General features: G+C 32.4%; 2 protein-coding genes across 2 annotated transcripts; both read right to left on the reverse strand.

Annotated features, from left to right (window-relative positions):
* Positions 1 to 10,767: 10,767 nt before the first annotated feature.
* LOC111699492 (LIM/homeobox protein Lhx5) lies at positions 10,768 to 16,323 on the reverse strand. Its single transcript, XM_023470180.1, has 4 exons — positions 16,023 to 16,323; positions 12,908 to 13,011; positions 11,236 to 11,630; positions 10,768 to 11,156 (listed from the first exon to the last, which is right to left on the reverse strand). The coding sequence occupies exons 1-4, from the start codon at positions 16,226 to 16,228 to the stop codon at positions 10,839 to 10,841; spliced, it is 1,023 nt and encodes a 340-aa protein (XP_023325948.1). The 5' UTR covers positions 16,229 to 16,323; the 3' UTR covers positions 10,768 to 10,838.
* A 120-nt stretch (positions 16,324 to 16,443) lies between these two features.
* On the reverse strand, positions 16,444 to 17,913 carry LOC111699491 (LIM/homeobox protein Lhx1). The gene has a single exon (XM_023470179.1). It carries the CDS (start codon positions 17,907 to 17,909, stop codon positions 16,629 to 16,631), a length of 1,281 nt encoding a protein of 426 aa, XP_023325947.1. The 5' UTR covers positions 17,910 to 17,913; the 3' UTR covers positions 16,444 to 16,628.
* Between the last annotated feature and the right edge of the window lie 2,447 nt (positions 17,914 to 20,360).

Consider the following 20,360-nt stretch of genomic DNA (forward strand, 5'->3'; position numbering starts at 1 on the left):
TACAATATAATCTGTGGAGGGTCAGCTCTGCGTGTTTTCCTATTTGTTTGAAGCAGTGAAGTAGCCCTCAGAGTTGGACACTTTTTAAAGAATTAAAACTAGATTTCGTAAACCTATGAAATACAATAGAAAATTCAATTTTTGTTTTAAAATGAAGGATACAAATTTTATTTTATAGATAAATGCTAAGACAATATTAAAGCTTTAAATTTTCAAGGTAACCTTTGGTTTCCAAAACCAAGATTTTACAGAATTCTCTGCAAGATTCCACCCCTCACTTCTACATAGATAATCCTATATTATCAGTCAAAACGAAGTAATCATCCGTATAGAATATACATGTCAAATCATATATTCATCTATTCATCCATATAGAATATACATATCAAATCATTTATTCATCTATTCACCGCATAGAATATACATGTCAAATCATATATTCATATATTCATCCATATAGAATATACATGTCAAATCATATATTCATTTATTCACCTATTCATGCTTATAGAATATACATGTCACATCATATATTCATCTATTCATCCGTATAGAATATACATGTCACATCATATATTCAACTATTCATCCATATAGAATATACATGTCAAATCATATATTCATCTATTCACCGTATAGAACATACATGTCAAATCATATACTCATCTATTCATCCATATAGAATATACATGTCAAATCATATATTCATCTATTCATCCATATAGAATATACATGTCAAATCATATATTCATCAATTCATCCAAATAAAACATACATGTCAAGTCATATATTCATATATTCATCCGTATAGAATATACATGTCAAATCATATATTAATAAATTCATCCGTATAGAATAAACATGTCAAATCATTTATTCATCTATTCATCCATATAGAATATACATGTCAAATCATATATTCATCTATTCATCCATATAGAATATACATGTAAAATCATTTATTCATCTATTCATCAATATAGAATATACATGGCAAATCATTTATTCATCTATTCATCCATATAGAATATACATGTCACATCAAATATTCATTTATTCACCTATTCATCCTTATAGAAAAGACAAGTCACATCATATATGCATCTTTAATCCATTTAAAAAATACATGTTAAATCATCTATTCACTTATTCATCCATATGGAATATACATGTCACATCATTTATTCATCTTTCATCTATAAATAAGATTATTCATCCTAAGTCATCTATTGATTCATTTTTCATTCAGAATAAACGTGTCAGTTCATTCATTCATTTATTCATTTATACATTCACGAACTCAACCGTCCTTAAAAAGCCAATCATAAGTTTTGTGACATGTTATTGCAATTGCAGATTGTATTTTTGAATCTATCTTCTAGTTTTAATCAAACTTTATACATTTTGCATGAATTACATATTGATGTGATTAAAATTCGTAGATTATCTAGAGTTGCATTAAACTTTTATTTAAATAGTTTTCCTATACTTTGACATGTGTGATATGATTATATTACAGAATAATCGAAAATTTCGTTTCTGTGACATCAAAAGTTTTAAAATAAATTTTTGCTGGAAATAAATTTAATTGGTAAAATTATATTATACTAATCTGATATTCTGGTAGTCGTATAATAAATAATCTGATATTCTGGTTGCCTTAAATTAACTAGTCTGATATTCTGGTTGTAGTATATTAACTAGTCTGATATTCCAGTTGTAGTATATTAACTAGCCTGATATTCTAGTTGTAGTAAATTAACTAGTCTGATATTCCAGTTGTAGTATATTCACTAGCCTGATATTCTGGTTGTAGTATATTAACTAGTCTGATATTCCAGTTGTAGTATATTCACTTGCCTGATATTCTAGTTGTAGTATATTCACTAGTCTGATATTCTGGTTGTAGTATATTCACTAGCCTGATATTCTAGTTGTAGTATATTAACAAGTCTGGTATTCTGGTTGTAGTATATTAACTAGTCTGATATTCTGGTTGTAGTATATTAACTAGTCTGATATTCTGGTTGTAGTATATTAACTAGTCTGATATTCTGGTTGTAGTATATTAACTAGTCTGATATTCTGGCTGTAGTATATTAACTAGTCTGATATTCTGGCTGTAGTATATTAACTAGTCTGATATTCTGGCTGTAGTATATTAACTAGTCTGATATTCTGGCTGTAGTATAGTAACTAGTAAAATATTCTGGTTGTCGGATATGATTAGTCGGATATTCTGGTTGTCATATAGTAACTAGTCTGATATTTTTGTTGTCGTTTATTGACTAGTCTGGCATTCTGGTTGTCGTAAATTATCTAGTCCACTATTCTGGTTTTCGTGTATTAAATATTTTGATATTCTGGTTGTCGCATATTAACTAGCCTGATATTCTGGTTGTAGTATATTAACTAGCCTGATATTCTGGTTGTCGTGTATAAACTAGTCTAATATTCTGGTGGCCGTATATTGACTAGTCTGGTATTGTGGTTGTTGTATATTAACTAGTAAGGTATTCTGGTGGCCGTATATTGACTAGTCTAATATTCTGGTGGCCGTATATTGACTAGTCTGGTATTGTGGTTTTTTTGTATATTAACTAGTAAGGTATTCTGATTGTTGTCTAGTAACTATTCAGTCTGCCGTGTATTTACTAGTCTGATATTTAGGCTGCCGCATATTAACTAGTCTGATATTTCGGAGGCAGGGGGCAGAAAATTGACCATTATATCGAACAGGAATTGTCAAATGCTTGTAGAGAATTCTAAATAGGAGTTTATCCACTAAAAGCAAACAACATTCCCGACTTAGCCATTATTATTGACAATATTGAGCTGGGATGTAAATCAGACTAGAGCTGGATTTCAGAGATTAGAAATGAGGGAACCAAATTGCAGGGTATGTACATTTTAAAGCCACAATGAAAATCTGAAAATTTTATAGTGTGACCCATATACAACGTAGTACATGAAATGCGGTAGTTCAGCAATCTTGTTGATGTTGTTGTTAAAAGATAAAATAGTTTTATCAATTGCTTGAACACCAACTTATCAAATGCAAATGGGTCTGTGTACATTGCACAATTACTGTATTTAGTGTAAATTGGAAAATTTAAAATCCTAACTAGAATCTAAAATGTATCTCATATTCCACAGTTGTGTGAATCCTACTTTATTGACAAAAAGAGTTTAAGATAAATTACTTGCCTCGTTCAATGAATATCTTATAATTAGATATGTATTTGCAAAATAGGTTTCTTATTATGCAAATTTGGAATTTGTCCCTTTAACACCCCCCCCCCCCCNNTTTCAGTTTACTTGAAGAAAAAGTGAAGATTCATGTTTAAACCTATATGGCCGGTGTCATGTCAAACTGCGTAAACTCCGCGTAAACTGCGTAAACTGCTTAAACTGCGCGTAAGATTAAAATCTTGCATTTTTTCAATCATAACTTCTCTTTTAGAAGAGCTATTGAGATTTGATTTAATATTTAACTGAAAAAATTAGCATAAAATCTAAACTATAGGAGCCTCGAGGTCACAAAGCTATACCGTTGATATTGCATTCTGTCCAGTTTGCGGTGTAAATCTGTTATTCAAATTTAAGATAACAAAAATTCAAATATCAATTTAAAAGAACATAGAGTTCTAGATCGGATCAACTTTGAAGTGTCAAAAGTCAAAACCTTTTGTTTTACTTTACCATCTCACTTATACATGTTTATCCCTAGGCATGTACATTGTACATGTGAGGAGACATGTACATTGTACATGTGAGGAGACATGTACAATATACATGTGTGGAGACATGTACATTGTACATGTGAGGAAGACGTCATTATCAAACACTTTTTATTATAACATTTCAAACACACAAGCAAAATATTTAAGTTATGTACATTCTGAATCTCCCAAATCTACTACAAATTATACTGCTAAGAAAAGAACTAAAGCTTACAATTATCAAAAAATAAAATATAAAATAAAGGTCGGTTGACAATGTAACGCTAAAGGTCAAGGCCTGGTCATACTTTAAATTCGACCCGGACTAAAACTTGGTTAAGGTGGACATAGTTGAAGGTGGACGGAGTTTAACAGGACACCGGACTGACATGAAGCTGTCAGTTTACAATGAACCTGTTTTGTCCCTGGTTTACCAGGTGTCCATCTTCCAAACACCTTCTTATACAGATCCAACCCTGTAACCTGTCTTTCAAGGAACATCTTTATGTATTTCTACCCACACACCCTTACAGCCATATTCATTTACATTTACATATATAATATGTTTGTTAGTCAGGCAGCTCAGATATGAAATTTATGAAGAAGAGAAAGAGTTTAACTCAGTAAACTGGTTCAACTCCTCACTTCTATTATTTCTCAGGAAACTAGTGTGGTTCAAATGTCGAAAAATTAGAAATATATCTTTGCTACCCGATGTTGTAGGCCTTTGATATTTCAAAGTATAAATTCTGTTAGATCAAAAAGTCTTAATTAAGTTGCAAAGAATAGGCATAAGAAAATTTGAGATTTTCGCAAAAACTCAAATTCTTTTTTAGTTGCTAACAAAAAGATATGTTCTGGCACATTATAAATGAAAATTAAAAAATTTAATAAAAATTTAATATTTATTATTCGTGTTCTCTTATCCTTAATTAACTTAATGTCTTTTCGTGGAATTTTCATATGTCTAGTTTTCTGTCTGTCTGTCTTCATGTATAGGCTTGTTTGTCTGTCTAGTTTTCTGTCTGTCTGTCTTCATGTTTATGCTTGTTTGTCTGTCTAGTTATCTGTCTGTCCGTCTTTATGTATATGCTTGTTTGTCTGTCTAGTTTTCTGTCTGTCTGTCTTCATGTATATGCTTGCTTGTCTGTCTAGTTTTCTGTCTGTCTGTCTTCATGTATATGCTTGTTTGTCTGACTAGTTATCTGTCTGTCTGTCTTCATGTAGATGCTTGTTTGCCTGTCTATTTTTCTGTCTGTCTGTCTTCATGTATATGCTGGTGTGTCTGTCTGTCTGTCTTCATGTATATGCTTGTTTGTCTGTCTGTCTGTCTTCATGTATATGCTTGTTTGTCTGTCTAGTTTTCTGTCTGTCTGTCTTCATGTATATGCTTGTTTGTCTGTCTAGTTATCTGTCAATATAATTGTCCGTCTTTCTAAATGTTTTTCGTTCAGCTTGTCTGTCTGTCTATCTGCTAGCTTGCATGTCTGCATGTTAACCTGCCTGATTATCTGTCTGTTTAGTTGTCCGTTGTCTTCCTACTTTTCTGTCTGTCTAGCTGTCTGTCTGTTTTATTGATTTTCTGAATGTCCAACTGTCTGACTGCCTATTTGTCTTGGTGTATATTTGTCTGTTTGTCTAGTTTTCTGTCGGTCTAATTGTCTTTCTGTCTAGTTGTCTGTCTGTCTATTTGTCTGGGTGTTTGTTTGTCTGTATGTAGTAAAATTCCGTACTCTTAAAAATTCTTCCCCCAAACTGTATCAGTCCAGGCTCAACCAGCCCGCTATCCAATTCAACCAGGACACAACCCAACTGGCTCTAAATGCTACACCAGGACACAAGCGTTGGCTGTCTGTCTAGTAGTCTGTCTAATTGTATTTCTGTCTAGTTGTCTATCTGTCTAGTTGTCTGTCTGTCTAGTTGTATGTCTGTCTAGTTGTCTGTCTGTCTAGCTGTCTGTCTGTCTACGGACAAGGTCAGCTTAAAAGCAATCTCCCCCGCAGTAGGTGGTAAGTACTACATTATTCTATACACTAGACAGTTAGCTTTCACCCATCCTACCTTCTTCTATATACACACCCTTCCCCACACCCCTTCTAGTATACACCCTTCCCCACACCCCTTCTAGTATACACCCTTCTCCACACCCTTTCGTATAAATCCTTCCCCGCACCCTTCTATGCACACCCTTACCTTAATGTATATATAAGCAAAATAATCTGAGAGAAGGATTTCAATGAAAAAATGACGACACTTGAAAACCAGTTAAAATTGTAACAAGAAAATATTTACATATATATATATTATATATATACCAGTTGAAGTGCCCGGCGTTGCCCGTGGAATCCTGGATACCCCTGTGTTCCCTAAAAAAATGTCAGCCCATTCGGTCCAGCTGTTTGGCCGACTATAGAAAACAAATATACGAATGTATATATATTCCCTATATGTATGTATTAATAAATAGATAATTAAATAGATAAATAGGTAAACAACTAAATAGATAAATAGGTAGATAGAATTAATAGATGAATAAATAAATAGATAGATAAATTGATAGATAAATAAATAGATAGATAGATTAATAGATAAGGAAATAGATAAATAAATAGATAGATATATTAATAGACAGATAAATAGATATATAAATAAAGATAAATAGATAGATAGATAGATAGAGAGATAAATAGATAGATAAATAAATGAAGATATATCAGATTTATAAACAGATAGATAGAATAATAGATAAAAAGATAAATAGATGAATAAATGGATAGATAATAAATAAATAGATATATAGACAGATAGACAAATAAATAGGCGGATAAGATATGCTGGAGAGCGTGTCTCTGAAAGATTGAGTTCTCTATTCTTCTCTTCACTCATCTCCAGAATTAAATGTCTATCTACGTCGGACTACAGGGTGAAGTTAAATCATGTATTTATTTCGGACTACAGGGTGAAGTTAAATCATGTACTTATGTCGGACTACAGGGTGAAGTGAAATCATATATATAAATATATCGGACTACAGGGTGAAGTAAAATCATGTAGTTATGTCGGACTACAGGGTGAAGTAAAATCATATATATATATATATCGGACCACAGGGTGAATGAAGTAAAATCATATATGAATATTGGACTACAAGGTGAAGTTAAATCATGTATTTATGTCGGACTACAGGGTGAAGTAAATCCTATATCTGTGTCGGAATACAGGGTGAAGTAAATCCTATATCTATGTCGGAATACAGGGTGAAGTAAATCCTATATCTATGTCGGAATACAGGGTGAAGTAAATCCTATATCTATGTCGGAATACAAGTTGAATTAAATCCTAAATCTATGTTGGAATACAGGGTGAAATAAATCCTATATCTATGTCGGAATACAGGGTGAAGTAAATCCTATATCTGTGTGGGAATACAGGGTGAAGTAAATCCTATATCTGTGTAGGAATACAGGGTGAAGTAAATCCTATATCTATGTCGGAATACAGGGTGAAGTAAATCCTATGTCTGTGTCGGAATACAGGGTGAAGTAAATCCTATATCTGTGTGGGAATACAGGGTGAAGTAAATCCTATATCTATGTCGGAATACAGGGTGAAGTAAAATATTATATATATGTCAGACTACATATATATAATATTTGGACTGTTTAGATAATTTTATTTGACATAATTCACAGCTTGAAATATCAAAGGTTTACAACATCTGGTTGCAAATATATAGGGATTTAAGAATACAAATTTGTGGAAGAAACTCATTTATTTTACAACAAAGCCTTTTGAATAAATGGTATTATAAATGAAAATTATATTATATATACAACAATGCAGTATCTTGTTTCAAAGTATTTTTAGTATAAAGTAATCACGCAACCTCGTTCAATAGTTTAGAATAAGAAACATAACATTCTAACTTTCTCCATCTATCATAATTACAGATATACTACCCATAATTGTTTTTTATTCCAGAAAATGTCAGTTTTACTTTTTCCAAATATTCTTTTTTTCATTAATTCTTTTTAAACAAAATAATATGATGGTTCCTTTCCAAATTTTTTTTACAAAATGTGTTTGCGTTTTTATTCCTAGTACTTTATAGATTCATATCAAACATAAAACGACTAAAATCTTCTTTTTCTTGAAAAAAGACCTTATCGCTAATTTTTTTTTCTTTTTTGAAATTTACCTTGTCTTTGCTCAATTTCCATTTTTAACAATTTAATAGATATTTTTTATTGCTATACCTTAAACGTGTTTATATTCTTTAAATTAAAAGGAATGTTGCTGTAATTTTAAAGACTCCTTTATTTAGAGGGTCATAGCTGATTCACAACGGTACCCTAGAAAGCTTTATCTTATGAATAATGTAGAAGATTTTGTTAATTGCCATTTTTTCCAACTTAAAAACTGTTTTATTCTAAGAATTGCAAATATTTTAAGGTAGAAAAACGCAAGTTACTCTTAAAGAGTCTACAGAATATAACCAATTTTTTTTAAAGAGAAATATCTCATTCTTGATAAACCAAAGCTTGCAAGTGTACCGTTGTGAATCATACGTGCCACTACTTTTGTTACGTCCATAGATCCTTTATTGTTTTTAATAAAAGCCGTTTTATAACTTCATTCTAGGACATTGATGTTTTGAACCCTTTTGATAAACATCTAATTTTTCTAACTTATCATCAACCTTTTGATCTACAATATAATCTGCAATAAAATCTACATCTTTTATATTATATTATCTACAATATAATCTACAATATAATCTACAATATAATCGACAGTATAATCTACAATACAATCGACAACATAATCTATAATATAATCTACATCTTATATATTATATAATCTGCAATATAATCTACAATATAATCTACAATATCTGCATCTTAAATATTATATAATCTGCAATATAATCTACAATATAATCTACAATATAATCTACAATATAATCTACTATATAATCTACTATAAAATCTACAATATAATCTTCTATATAATCTACAATATGATTCACAATATAATCTACAATATAATATACAATATAATCTACAAAATAATCTACAACATTATATACTATATAATCTTCAATTTAATCTACAATATAATCTAAAATATAATCTACAATATAATCTACAATATAATCTTCAATTTAATCTACAATATAATCTAAAATATAATCTACAATATAATCGACAGTATAATCTACAATACAATCGACAACATAATCTATAATATAATCTACATCTTATATATTATATAATCTGCAATATAATCTACAATATAATCTACAATATAATCTACAATATAATCTACAATATAATCTACGATTTAATCTACAATATAATTTACAATATAATCTACAATATAATCTACAATATAATCTTCAATTTAATCTACAATATAATCTAAAACATAATCTACAATATAAACTGCAATATAATCTTCAATTTTGCAATATAATCTACAATATAATCTACAATATAACTGCAATATAATCCTTAATTTTGCAATATAATCTTCAATATAATCTTCAATTTTGCAATTTAATCTACAATATAATCTTCAATTTTGCAATATAATCTACAATATAATCTTCAATTTTGCAATATAATCTTCAATTTTGCAATATAATCTGCAACATAATCTGCAATATTATCTACAATTTAGACCACTGCACACTATGATTGATTTAAAATTCAATATTTTATTAACATTGAGAAGAGATCAATATCAATTGTATAATAACTACTAAACAATATACACCAGGTCTGTGTATTTCGATAAACTAGATAATGGATGAAGGATGAAGGATGATGAATAATTCAGGATGACTAATGATGAATGCAAGAGCAAGAACATTACGATCCTTCCGAATGGAAGTTTCCCGATTAAATTATCACAAGGTTCTTGATTTCTCCTCCGGGTTAAGTTCTTAGCTTCAATCTAGTACGAGTCACATTTAGTTTTTCGAACCCCCTTCAGAATTAGTTTAGTTTTCAATTTCGCACTTCCATCTCAGCTTTACACCTTCAATCGGGTCCACGCCTCCATTTTAGTTGTGTGATATTTTAGGATTGCCTTTCCATTTCAGTTGTACACCTCCATCTAATGTATGCACCTCTCGTTCAGTTTTATATCGCTCTTTTAGGATTGTACCTCCATTTTCCATTCTAGTCTAGCACTTCTAGTTTACATCTCCATTTTAGATGGGAACCTCCATGTTCACACTTATATTTCTATTAAACAACTCTCTTTCAGTTTCATGGCATCTCTCTAACTTTACTCCCAAATATTCTGCTTTGCATTTCCTTTCTAGATTAACACCTCCATTTCATATTCAAGCCTCCATTTTAGTTGTATAACTCTACTTTGAAACACCTCCATTCTTCTTTTTCCTTATTTCAAAGATTTAAATTAGCAGTTGCATAATTATGGCACAAGTCTGTAGTTAAACGTTTGGCTCAGTGTGCCGTATTATCCGGCCCACTCGGAGAAACAAGTACTTCGGAGAAACATATATCCTGCTCTTCGGTAGACTCGGAGAAACAAGTACTTTGTTCAATCGGAGAAACATATATCCTGCTCTTCGGTAGACTCGGAGAAACAAGTACTTGGTTCAATCGGAGAAACATATATCCTGCTCTTCGGTAGACTCGGAGAAACAATTACTTGGTTCAATCGGAGAAACATATATCCTGCTCTTCGGTAGACTCGGAGAAACAAGTACTTGGTTCAATCGGCGAAACATATATCCTACTCTTCGGTATCCTCGGAGAAACAAGTACTCGGTTTACTCAAAGGAACATATCTCAATTTCTTAGTTCTAATTGTTGGTTAACCCAGAGAAACAAAAACTTATTGTCTCCATATACTCTTCCGCCCATTCGGAGAAACATGAACTCAGAGTGTCCTACTCTCCGGTAAACTCGAAGGAACAAGAACTCAGTGTTCTGTGCTCCAAGGTCCATCCAGAGAAATGAGTTGTGAAACCTGAAAGTTGGATTCTGGTTGAATATTTGAATATTTCTCGTCAAACTTGTTTAAACTACAAAGTTATATCCCAGGTTCAGATTTCTCTACTGGGTTGCAGGGGGTGTAATATCAGGAGTCGGGGGAGGGGAAAATTCCCCCCTGCAGGGTTTCCTCCAGGGGGAAATCTGAGATGGGGAAATCTGATGGAAGAATAGGGGGTGAGGGAAAACAGTCTTGGTTCCCATATCCTTGTTCGGTATTCTCAAACATGAGCATTTTCTCCTGGTAGGAGGAGAGGTTGGTGAAGGAATGATGCTGGAAGGGGTAGCAGGACGGATGGAGAGGTTGATCCCAACCCTGATACTGATCCTGACCAAACCCAACCTGCATCAGAGCCTGCATATTGTTGATTCGTTTCTTTTTACTTCTCCGGTTTTGAAACCAAACCTAAAGATAAATATGTCATAATAAAATAATCTATAAAGAAAAAAAATATTTTTAGATTAAAATGTTAAAATTATTTCACCTGTATTACGCGCTTTGTGAGTCCGGTGTCTTTGGACAATTCTTCGAATATTTTTGGACTAGGTTTAGGGTTTTTATCAAAACAAGTTCGAAGAATCGTCAACTGGTTCGGTTGGATCGTCGTCTTTGGTCCGCGTTTCCGTTTAGCTTTCGGATCCTCGTCCCTTGCTTCGTCCTCGTCCTCATCCTTGATCACAGCTCGTCCTTTCATATCACTCTCGTCCTTTATGTCTTTACATTCCTCGAACTCTTTTTTAACGGATTTTTCGTCCATCTCCGACTCGTCCAACTCGTCCCCCTTTCGTCTACTGAGGATGAGCTTGTGCTTGTTAAAGTGGAATTCACAAAGAATATTTCCGTTTCCGTCTGAGCCTATTCTAGAAGCTTTACTCAGATCTGGGCAGATTAAAATATTCATTAAAGGGAGAGGTCGCATTTTTTATTGGGAATGTGACCGTTAAATTAAAAAAGAATGACATGTCCGATGAACAACGATACCCTTGAACATTTCGTCTGATAAAGAATAAGTGAGATATCCTTGATTTCTCTTTAAATAATTGGTTATTTTCAATTTTGGTTTTGTTGTAAAAATGACGTATGGAGAAATTCTGAGAATTAAACACTGGTTAAACGACGATATTTCCCATATTATTGATGAGTTTCTTCCTCTTTAAATGGAGGGTTATTTGAAATTACAACCACAGTCCGTTTAAAGGATTAGTAAAAGAAATTAGGACAAGAAGGGGGGGGGGCTCATTTTTTGGTTTTTTATGTCAACGTGAGAAATGTAAAGGAAATTGACTGTTTTAAACCTAAATTACACCCTTAGCTTAAAACTATTAAATAGAGTTCAAAATTTTACTATTTCTAGTTTACAGGGGCAAATATATGCTCTTTAAAAATGCATTATTAACAATAACAATAAACGAAATTGCATTAAATGAGAAAAAAATATCTTCCATTTTACCCCTGAAGTGTAACTGCTGCAATTATAAGATTTGTGCAAGGTTCTCAGAAATGTGTGAACCCCCCCCCCCCTTAATTCTGAATTTGAATTACCCTAATCACAGTCGGGTAATTGAGGGTTTTAACCTTTCTAGTAGTTAAAGAAGGAGGGTAATGAGTTTATAAGGAATTAAGTTGGATTCAGTCACCAGCTAATAGTGTATACTTTACACTGGAGGATAGAGGATTACATGTCACATAATAACTAAAGGATTAGATTGATGATAAATTAAGAATAGAGAATTAAAAATTAGATAAAGAATAGAGGATTAAAATTTAGATAAAAATAAAGAATTAAAAATTAGATAAAGAATAGAGGATTAAAAATTAGATAAAAAATAAAGTATTAAATATTAAATAGATAACAGAGGATTAAATGTTAGATAACGAATAGAGGATTAGATGTTAGATTAATAACAGAGGATTAAATGTTAGATAACGAATAGAGGATTATATATTAGATAGATAACAGAGGATTTAATGTTAGATAAGAATAGAGGATTTGTTTTTAGATAAAGGAGAGAATTTACTTAAATATGATTTTAAGGAGATGGAGTTTATTAAGGATGAGATTAAGGAGAGGAATGGATTAAGGATACAGGATTTAATAGAACTATGTCGTGAAGGGGGGGGGGGTGGAGTTTATTTCTGATAGATATTTTAATTTCCTATTGCGCAATCGAAGCATTTGAAACATTGTCCGTGGAAGAAAGAATCTTGTATTTTCCGAACCTTTTCAGATCCAGCAAACGTCAACTGACAACCAACACACCTAGGAAAAAAATCAATTTTTAGAGATTTTAGTTGCTCATTCCAATCTTGACATGAGGAAGTTTATTTTATGCACTTTGCGACTTCGTAAGTTTCCTTTTAAAATTAAACAAAAGGTAAACTTTTTTGGTAACTTTGACGATTCTTATTATAGCTCTTTAGAAAAAACATGCATTTTTATATTAAATTACATGAAAGAAATAATTCGCGAACATGTGAAGATAGTATATATAGGAAAAATTTTATTGAGGTATGAATTGATAGATAATATCTTTTAACTCGATTATATACTTTTCTTTAAAAAGTGAATATGATTATTTTTTATACGAAACCCCGGTTTCTCTCTGGTAATTGAGTTACACTTGACGAACAGCCTATGTCAACCACCTTACAGAAACACCGGATAGAATTTATAGTAAATACCATTTTACAAGAATTCATTCTAAATTCTTTAATTTTTGTAAACAGTGAACGATTCCTTTTAACAAACGCTAATTTGTGAATATATTTTATAAAAAAAACACGAAACCTTTAGATTGGTTTTCTCTTGAACGAATAACACAGAAAATGTTTTACATGAATGAAGAGTAAAAAGCTATATAATTGATTACAAGATAATGTATGAACTGTATCTTTATATGTTTCTCCAGTTTACAGGAATCTCATTTGTGCCACAAAATCTAATTTTTTTAATTCCTATATCTTTACAACCCAATGTCGTACACCTTAGTTATTTCAAACTATGAATTCTGTAAGATTAAATTCTCTAACTTTGAAATATTAAAGGGTTATACCATCAGGTCGCAAAGATATAAATAGTCTTAAATAAGAGTTTGTGGCAAAGACTCATTTCCTTTCTTTTGAGTGTTGTTATAAAAACTTCTAAAAAAGGATAAGAACAAGTTGTAATATTTTCTGTTTTCCATTTTTTAGAATTTTGTGAATTAGAATTTTGAAAAAAAATTTTTTTTTATGTGCTCGTTTCTAATGCGAATTAAATCCACTGCTAAGCCTTGCATATTTAACCCCTTATATTAAATTGTTTCTAACATATAAAACATGAACGAAATCAGGTTGCAAAGATAAAAAGAACCAACACATCAGAGTTTAAGAAAAGTATCAAAAACATTTTTTCAGATGTTCTGGATTTGAAAATATTTTGAAAATAAATAAGTGACGGTAGCCTGTAGATTATACGACCCTGCCTTCCAAGACTAAAATATTACAGGGTGTCAAAACTAATTTAAAAATTTGAAAATAATTTCAAATGTCAAGGATAAATATGAAATAACTTAATTGTAGGACAAAATTAGATGATTATTTTTAATTACTATTCTTGTGACACCCTGTATTCTCGTAGTCCCCGGTGTATTGTCTTGAAAGAGTCCTGGAGAAATTGAGATTAGGAATTCGAACAAAACGTGGAAGCATTTTTTCATTAAAAGAACAAAAGGACGGAGAACCAGAGATTCCAGGGGAAACCGTAAACATTTATTTTTCAAACTTTTTATACTAAAAAACTTAGAAAGGAAGTGAATACCTTTAGATCGGGGGGAGGGGGGGGGGGCTAATTTGTTAACAATAAAAATAGAAAGCCAAATTTTGTTTGAAGTGGAAGCAGTTTTCGATTATATGATAAAAAGAAAATTTAGTATTTTAAACTATAAAATAGTTGAAGGATACTAGAGAGAAATAAAACAAGAATTAAAAACTCTTGATGCTAAAAACCATGGTTAGATTTTTAGTGGTCCTCTTAAAGTTTTATCTATTTTTTTGGCCGTAAATAGAATTGCAAGAATTTTTTTTATAATTAGTTTAAGATTAATTACTGTAAAAGAGTATGGTTAAATCAATAAAAAATAAGAAAACATTCTTTGTAGAAAAACTGAACACTTGCTAATAGCTATATTTCTAATCCATATATCTTTGAAACAGGATGCTGTAAAACTTTGATATTTTGAATTTTGACTATTTGTAAATATCAAAACTCGACTCCACTTTTTCTGATCCCAATATCTTTCCAAGATATAGGAATCAGAAAAACTGAGTTTTTAGTTCTTTTTTACTTCTTTGCAAAGAAACTAACACTTTTTCTTGGGTAACCCTGTAGACTGTAGAAATTAATAATGATAAAGGAATTTTTGGAGAAAACTCTGAAAAATGAATTTAAAGAAAATATAAAAAGAATTGATGAAAAATAAAGGAAAATACGACCAGCATATCAATAAACATAATTAACATTAAAGACAATATTATAATATTATATTAAAACTAAATACGATCAATCCCCTGTTGTAATTACCAATTGAAAATACGACTGAAAGTTAAAACTGTTCTAAAATTTTTCATTCACATTGAAGATGAATAGTTTTCTTTGGCAAACTTCACAGAAAAATAAAGTTAAATCTCAGGGTTTCATTCCACTCTTTCTTTCTTTTTTCCTCTCTTTCTTTCTTTCTTTCTTTCTTTTTTTCTTTCTTCCTTTCTTTCTTTCTTTCTTTCTTTCTTTCTTTCTTTCTTTCTTTCTTTCTTTCTTTCTTTCTTTCTTTCTTTCTTTCTTTCTTTCTTTCTGTCTTTCTTTCGTGTATAGAAATTAAATGAAATTCTAACATGGTATAAAACGCACTAAACCCGTATACAGTTTGGAGGCGTTATAAGCGAGCACAATTATATTGGAAATCCCGCGTACCAAAAAACAATATTTTTTAAACCGATTTAAAGTGTTTTCCACTCTCCATACTTTATTGATTAAATTTCCATGTTTCTAAAAAATTAGAATTCCTTATAGTGTATTTTACCATTTCCTTTTACTATATCTATTCAGGGACAAGAAATTTACTTCCAAGAAATTGCAAAAACGAAATGAGATGTTTTACCCTCAGCGCAATACAAAAACTTGGAGAGAAAGACTACCAACATTCATAGGAAATTGAATTTTAAAATCATCGTTTTAAGTTGGTAAAAATCAGAAATGTAAAAACTTTTGGATTCGTACTTTTAAAAACTTTATACCTTGGTCCGAATATGTGGTAAAAGTCCTGTTTGCAGTAAAAGTGGCCTGTTTTTAGGAAACAGGTATGGGTGAGAGAACAGCCACATGTGTGGCACTTCAAACAGGACTCGTGGAGTGCCGCTAGTCCCACTTTCATAACAAAACTGTCATTAATTGGTACTTTGCAGAGTACACAAATACAAGATTCGGCCATTTTTAAACCCATTCTCAACCCATTTTCACGGATTTCTTCACCAAACCTCCCTGTCTCGCTCTCTACTAAACATCCACCATTTTGCCTGAAAAAGTAAAGATAAAAGTTTGAGAAAATGATAATAATAATAAAACAATCATTATTATTATTAACAATAATTTAACTTATAGACTTTTATCTTTAGTTTTTCATGCTAAATGGTGAGTTTTTACTAATTATACTTAGAATCACATTAATTCTTTATTAAATTCATATAAGTTAAATTATTTTCAGCAATTATTTATCACAGACAACAGAGAATGACACATAGGAACAGCAATTTGCAACTACAGGGTGTTCAAGAAAAATGTTGGGATTAATTTTGATGAACAGCCTGTACTATTTGCCTAACAGGGTATAGGTTATGAGGGTTCTAGTGTGTAGATAGTTCTTGTTTTATCCTGACATCCTCTTCATGGTAGTCAGGGGGGCAGGAGAAATCCAGGGGCGGGGAGGGATAGCAGGGCTCAGGGGGGTACTCCCGGGGAGAGGGGTAGTCCACCCCTTGGAAATCACTAGATTGGGTCGGTGGAGATGGATAACAATGGTTGGGAGATTCAGACATGCGTCCACTTTGATCATGATAATCTGGACCAGAGTAGGGAGGATAGGGACTATACTCATGATGAGGGGGTCCAGGGGGACCGCAGGAGGGATCAAAGTTCGGAGGGAACATATGGGGTGGAGGTGGGAATTCTCCCGGCATTCCTCCCGGAGGGAAACAATGACCCGGCGGTCCCCAGGGATGCGGCGGGAAGGGCATGCCCATGTGCGGCGGGAATCGGTGACCAGTTATAAACTGCATTTGGTTTATTCTCTTCTGTTTACTCCGCTTATTCTGGAACCAGACTTGGATCACACGCATGGGTAACCCTGTCTCTTTAGCTAATTGTTCCCGCACTTGTCTTGTCGGTTTCGGATTCTGATCAAAGCAAGTTTTTAACACTTCAAGCTGTTTGGCTTTAATGGTGGTCCTTGGGCCTCGTCTCTTCCCATCCTTCCCAATCTCACCATCCATCTTAGAATCAGCATCATCGTCGGAGTTGTTTAAGTCTGGAGTTTGGGACTCACGCTTTACGGTCAGCTCGTCACTACCCCGTGTGTTACTGTTGTCCAGATCAAAGTACTGGCTGGTGTCGTCTGAACTAGTTTCTGAACTGTTGCTATGTTTGATGTAATCTATCTCACAGAACAAATTTCCTCTGTGATCACAACCCACCTTGTCTCCCTCTGTCAGATTAGCAGAGCAATCTCTGCATGTAAAACAATGAGTATGAAAAAGAGATTCTCCTATTTTTCTAGCCTTGTCTGTCTCCGTGAACACTAGTTGACAAGATGCACATCGGGGTCCGAACATTCTATAAAAGTCTTGTCTACAATAAAACTGTCCAAATTTAGAAAAACAAGAATCTGTTAGCGGTGTTCTACAGCTTGCACACTTTAAACACTCTTGATGAAGTGAACTGTCCCCTACTCTAAGAACGTATTGATCCTCTATGTGTCTATGACACTCCGCACAAATCTCCATATCAGGCATTCTTAAGGGATAATCCACTGGACTGCCTGCACTGTGTCCTTCCACGGTGAAATCCACTCTGGAAATGCGCGGAGGGTCGGGGCGCCGCACTGCCGCTCCCGCCGGTCTCACCATCATATCCGCGGATTTTCTGTTCGGCGGACTCGGGTCCGGAGGCGGCTAATGCTAACTGACCCATTCCGGTTCGCTCAAACCTCCAAAATCAATTTATTTTCCGACCAATAAGAAACGTACCGCGGCTCTCTGGGCATTCAGGGGGCAAGGACTTGAAAATTAATCTTGGGTATATGAGGGGGAGGGTAGAGAGCTACGGCTGCTGCAATCTCGAATTCTCTCTCCCTCCCTCCCGCCTGTATTGCATTAAAAATCCGGATTGCAGCTGGGAATAATCCTCGGAAATCGTTTAGAAAACTTCATTCCTCCTTTCACTTTCAATCTGTGCACTTTGGCTTACATTTTTTATAATTGTGGGAACTGGGGGCTTTGAAACTTTTATATTTTCAACAATATTGTATAAATCAAGATGATAGGAGATGATGTGAGAATTGGTATTCAACGAATGGAAATCGCGTGATTGAATCGGAAGCGAAGGGAGGAGAAGTGAATGGGGGGGGTAGAGGATGCAAGGATATAGCATTCAATCTACATGCAATCTGTATAATTAGGCAATATAATTATATTAGGTTGGCTCTTCGTCAATTTCAAAGTTTTATTTAGAGAATCGTTTTTCATTGCAGCCAAATAAACTGAGTTCTAGTTTTATTTGCCAGATTCCAGATTTTATAAGTTTTAGGTTAAAAATAAAATCCTAAAAATGGGCGCAATAAAAGTTTAAACTTTCTCTTTAAAAGGTTGATTTGTCCCACTGCGGGACACCTTTCACTTTTTCCCCGTGAAGCCCTGGTCCCAATAAATCTTAGCTTCCTCCAAATCTACTAATTACAGAGCTCGCAACTATTTTTATAAATTTTCACGTTTTTGAGACTGTATTTTTCCTGTTGTTAACTGGGTAGGGGGTGATATATTGAACAGAGAAAATGGCGCTCAGTTGGGTTGGAAAATGCGCTAATTATACACCTGCTGATCTATGTACAGTGTACACTTTTACTCACATAGTTTACACAAGACGCGTTCGTACACTTTACCTAGAAAAACAGCTTTAAAATTTAAGATTTTTATTAGAAATGTACTAATCTAAATGATGGCATGTAGTTTGGTGGTTTGGCTTGGTCTGGTTTTGAATTAGTTTGGTTTGGCATATTTTAGGCCTGGTTTCTCTGGTCTATATAAGCTTGTTAAGGAATATATATAGAAACGTGATTATGATTCATATTTTAGATATAAATCTGTAATTCATTCATAAACCTTGGAGAGGTTGCGTGGTTTTTAAACTTTACGATATTTTGACCCCTATATCTCTAATACTCGATTCTCATGTCTGAACAGTAAATTTTTACGTAACATCCCATCCCCTCGAGTTCACCGGCCAATCTTCATAATTCATATATGTCCAATATCTTTATCTGCTGTCCAATCTTTTCCCATATTTCTTGAATACCAATTTCAGGGCTCCTCCCCTTTACATCACTATACATTACGCATACGCATATAGAAATACCGGAGATATTGAAATATTCATCATGAGAATATTTAGATAATATACTGGAGAATGGAGATTTACTACACATACTAGATCAAGATTAGACATTTTCTGTCAGAGATTAGATATTTTCAACAGGAGATTAGATATTTTCAACAGGAGATTAGATATTTTCTACAGGAGATTAGATATTTTCTACAGGAGATTAGATATTTTCTGTCAGAGATTAGATATTTTCTACAGGAGATTAGATATTTTCTACAGAAGATTAGATATTTTCTACAGGAGATTAGATATTTTCTGTCAGAGATTAGATATTTTCTACAGGAGATTAGATATTTGCTACAGAAGATTAGATATTTTCTACAGTAGATTAGATATGTTTTACTAAAGTGTGAATTTATTCGAATAGAGATTATATTATTTTAAACACAGATTATATCACTTTCCACAAAACGCTAATATATCTCCAAAATACTGCAGATCGCACCAAAAGCTTAGTTAAGGGTAATATACTCTAATAGAGCTTATATATATTCTAATTACAGATTTTATATTCTAATAGAGATTAGATATTCGAATATAGATTAGATATATTCTAAAAGTAATTAGATATATTTTAATAGATATAAGATATATTCGAAAAGAGATTAGATATATTCTAAAAGTAATTAGATATATTCGAATAGAGATTAGATATATTCTAATCTTTCTTAAATATCTTCTTTGAAAGATATTGTAATAGAGATGAGGAATATATAGAGATAGAGATAAGATATCTTCTAATAGAGATAAGATTTATAGAGATTATATGTATTAATAGATATTAGATATATCCTACTAGAGATTACATATATTAGTAGATATTAGATATATTCTACTAGAGATTACATATATTAATAGATATTAGATATATTCTACTAGAGATTACATATATTAATAGATATTAGATATATTCTAGTAGAGAT

This window comes from Eurytemora carolleeae, unplaced genomic scaffold (genome assembly GCF_000591075.1).
Source record: "Eurytemora carolleeae unplaced genomic scaffold, Eaff_2.0 scaffold238, whole genome shotgun sequence".
Lineage (NCBI taxonomy): Eukaryota > Metazoa > Arthropoda > Copepoda > Calanoida > Temoridae > Eurytemora > Eurytemora carolleeae.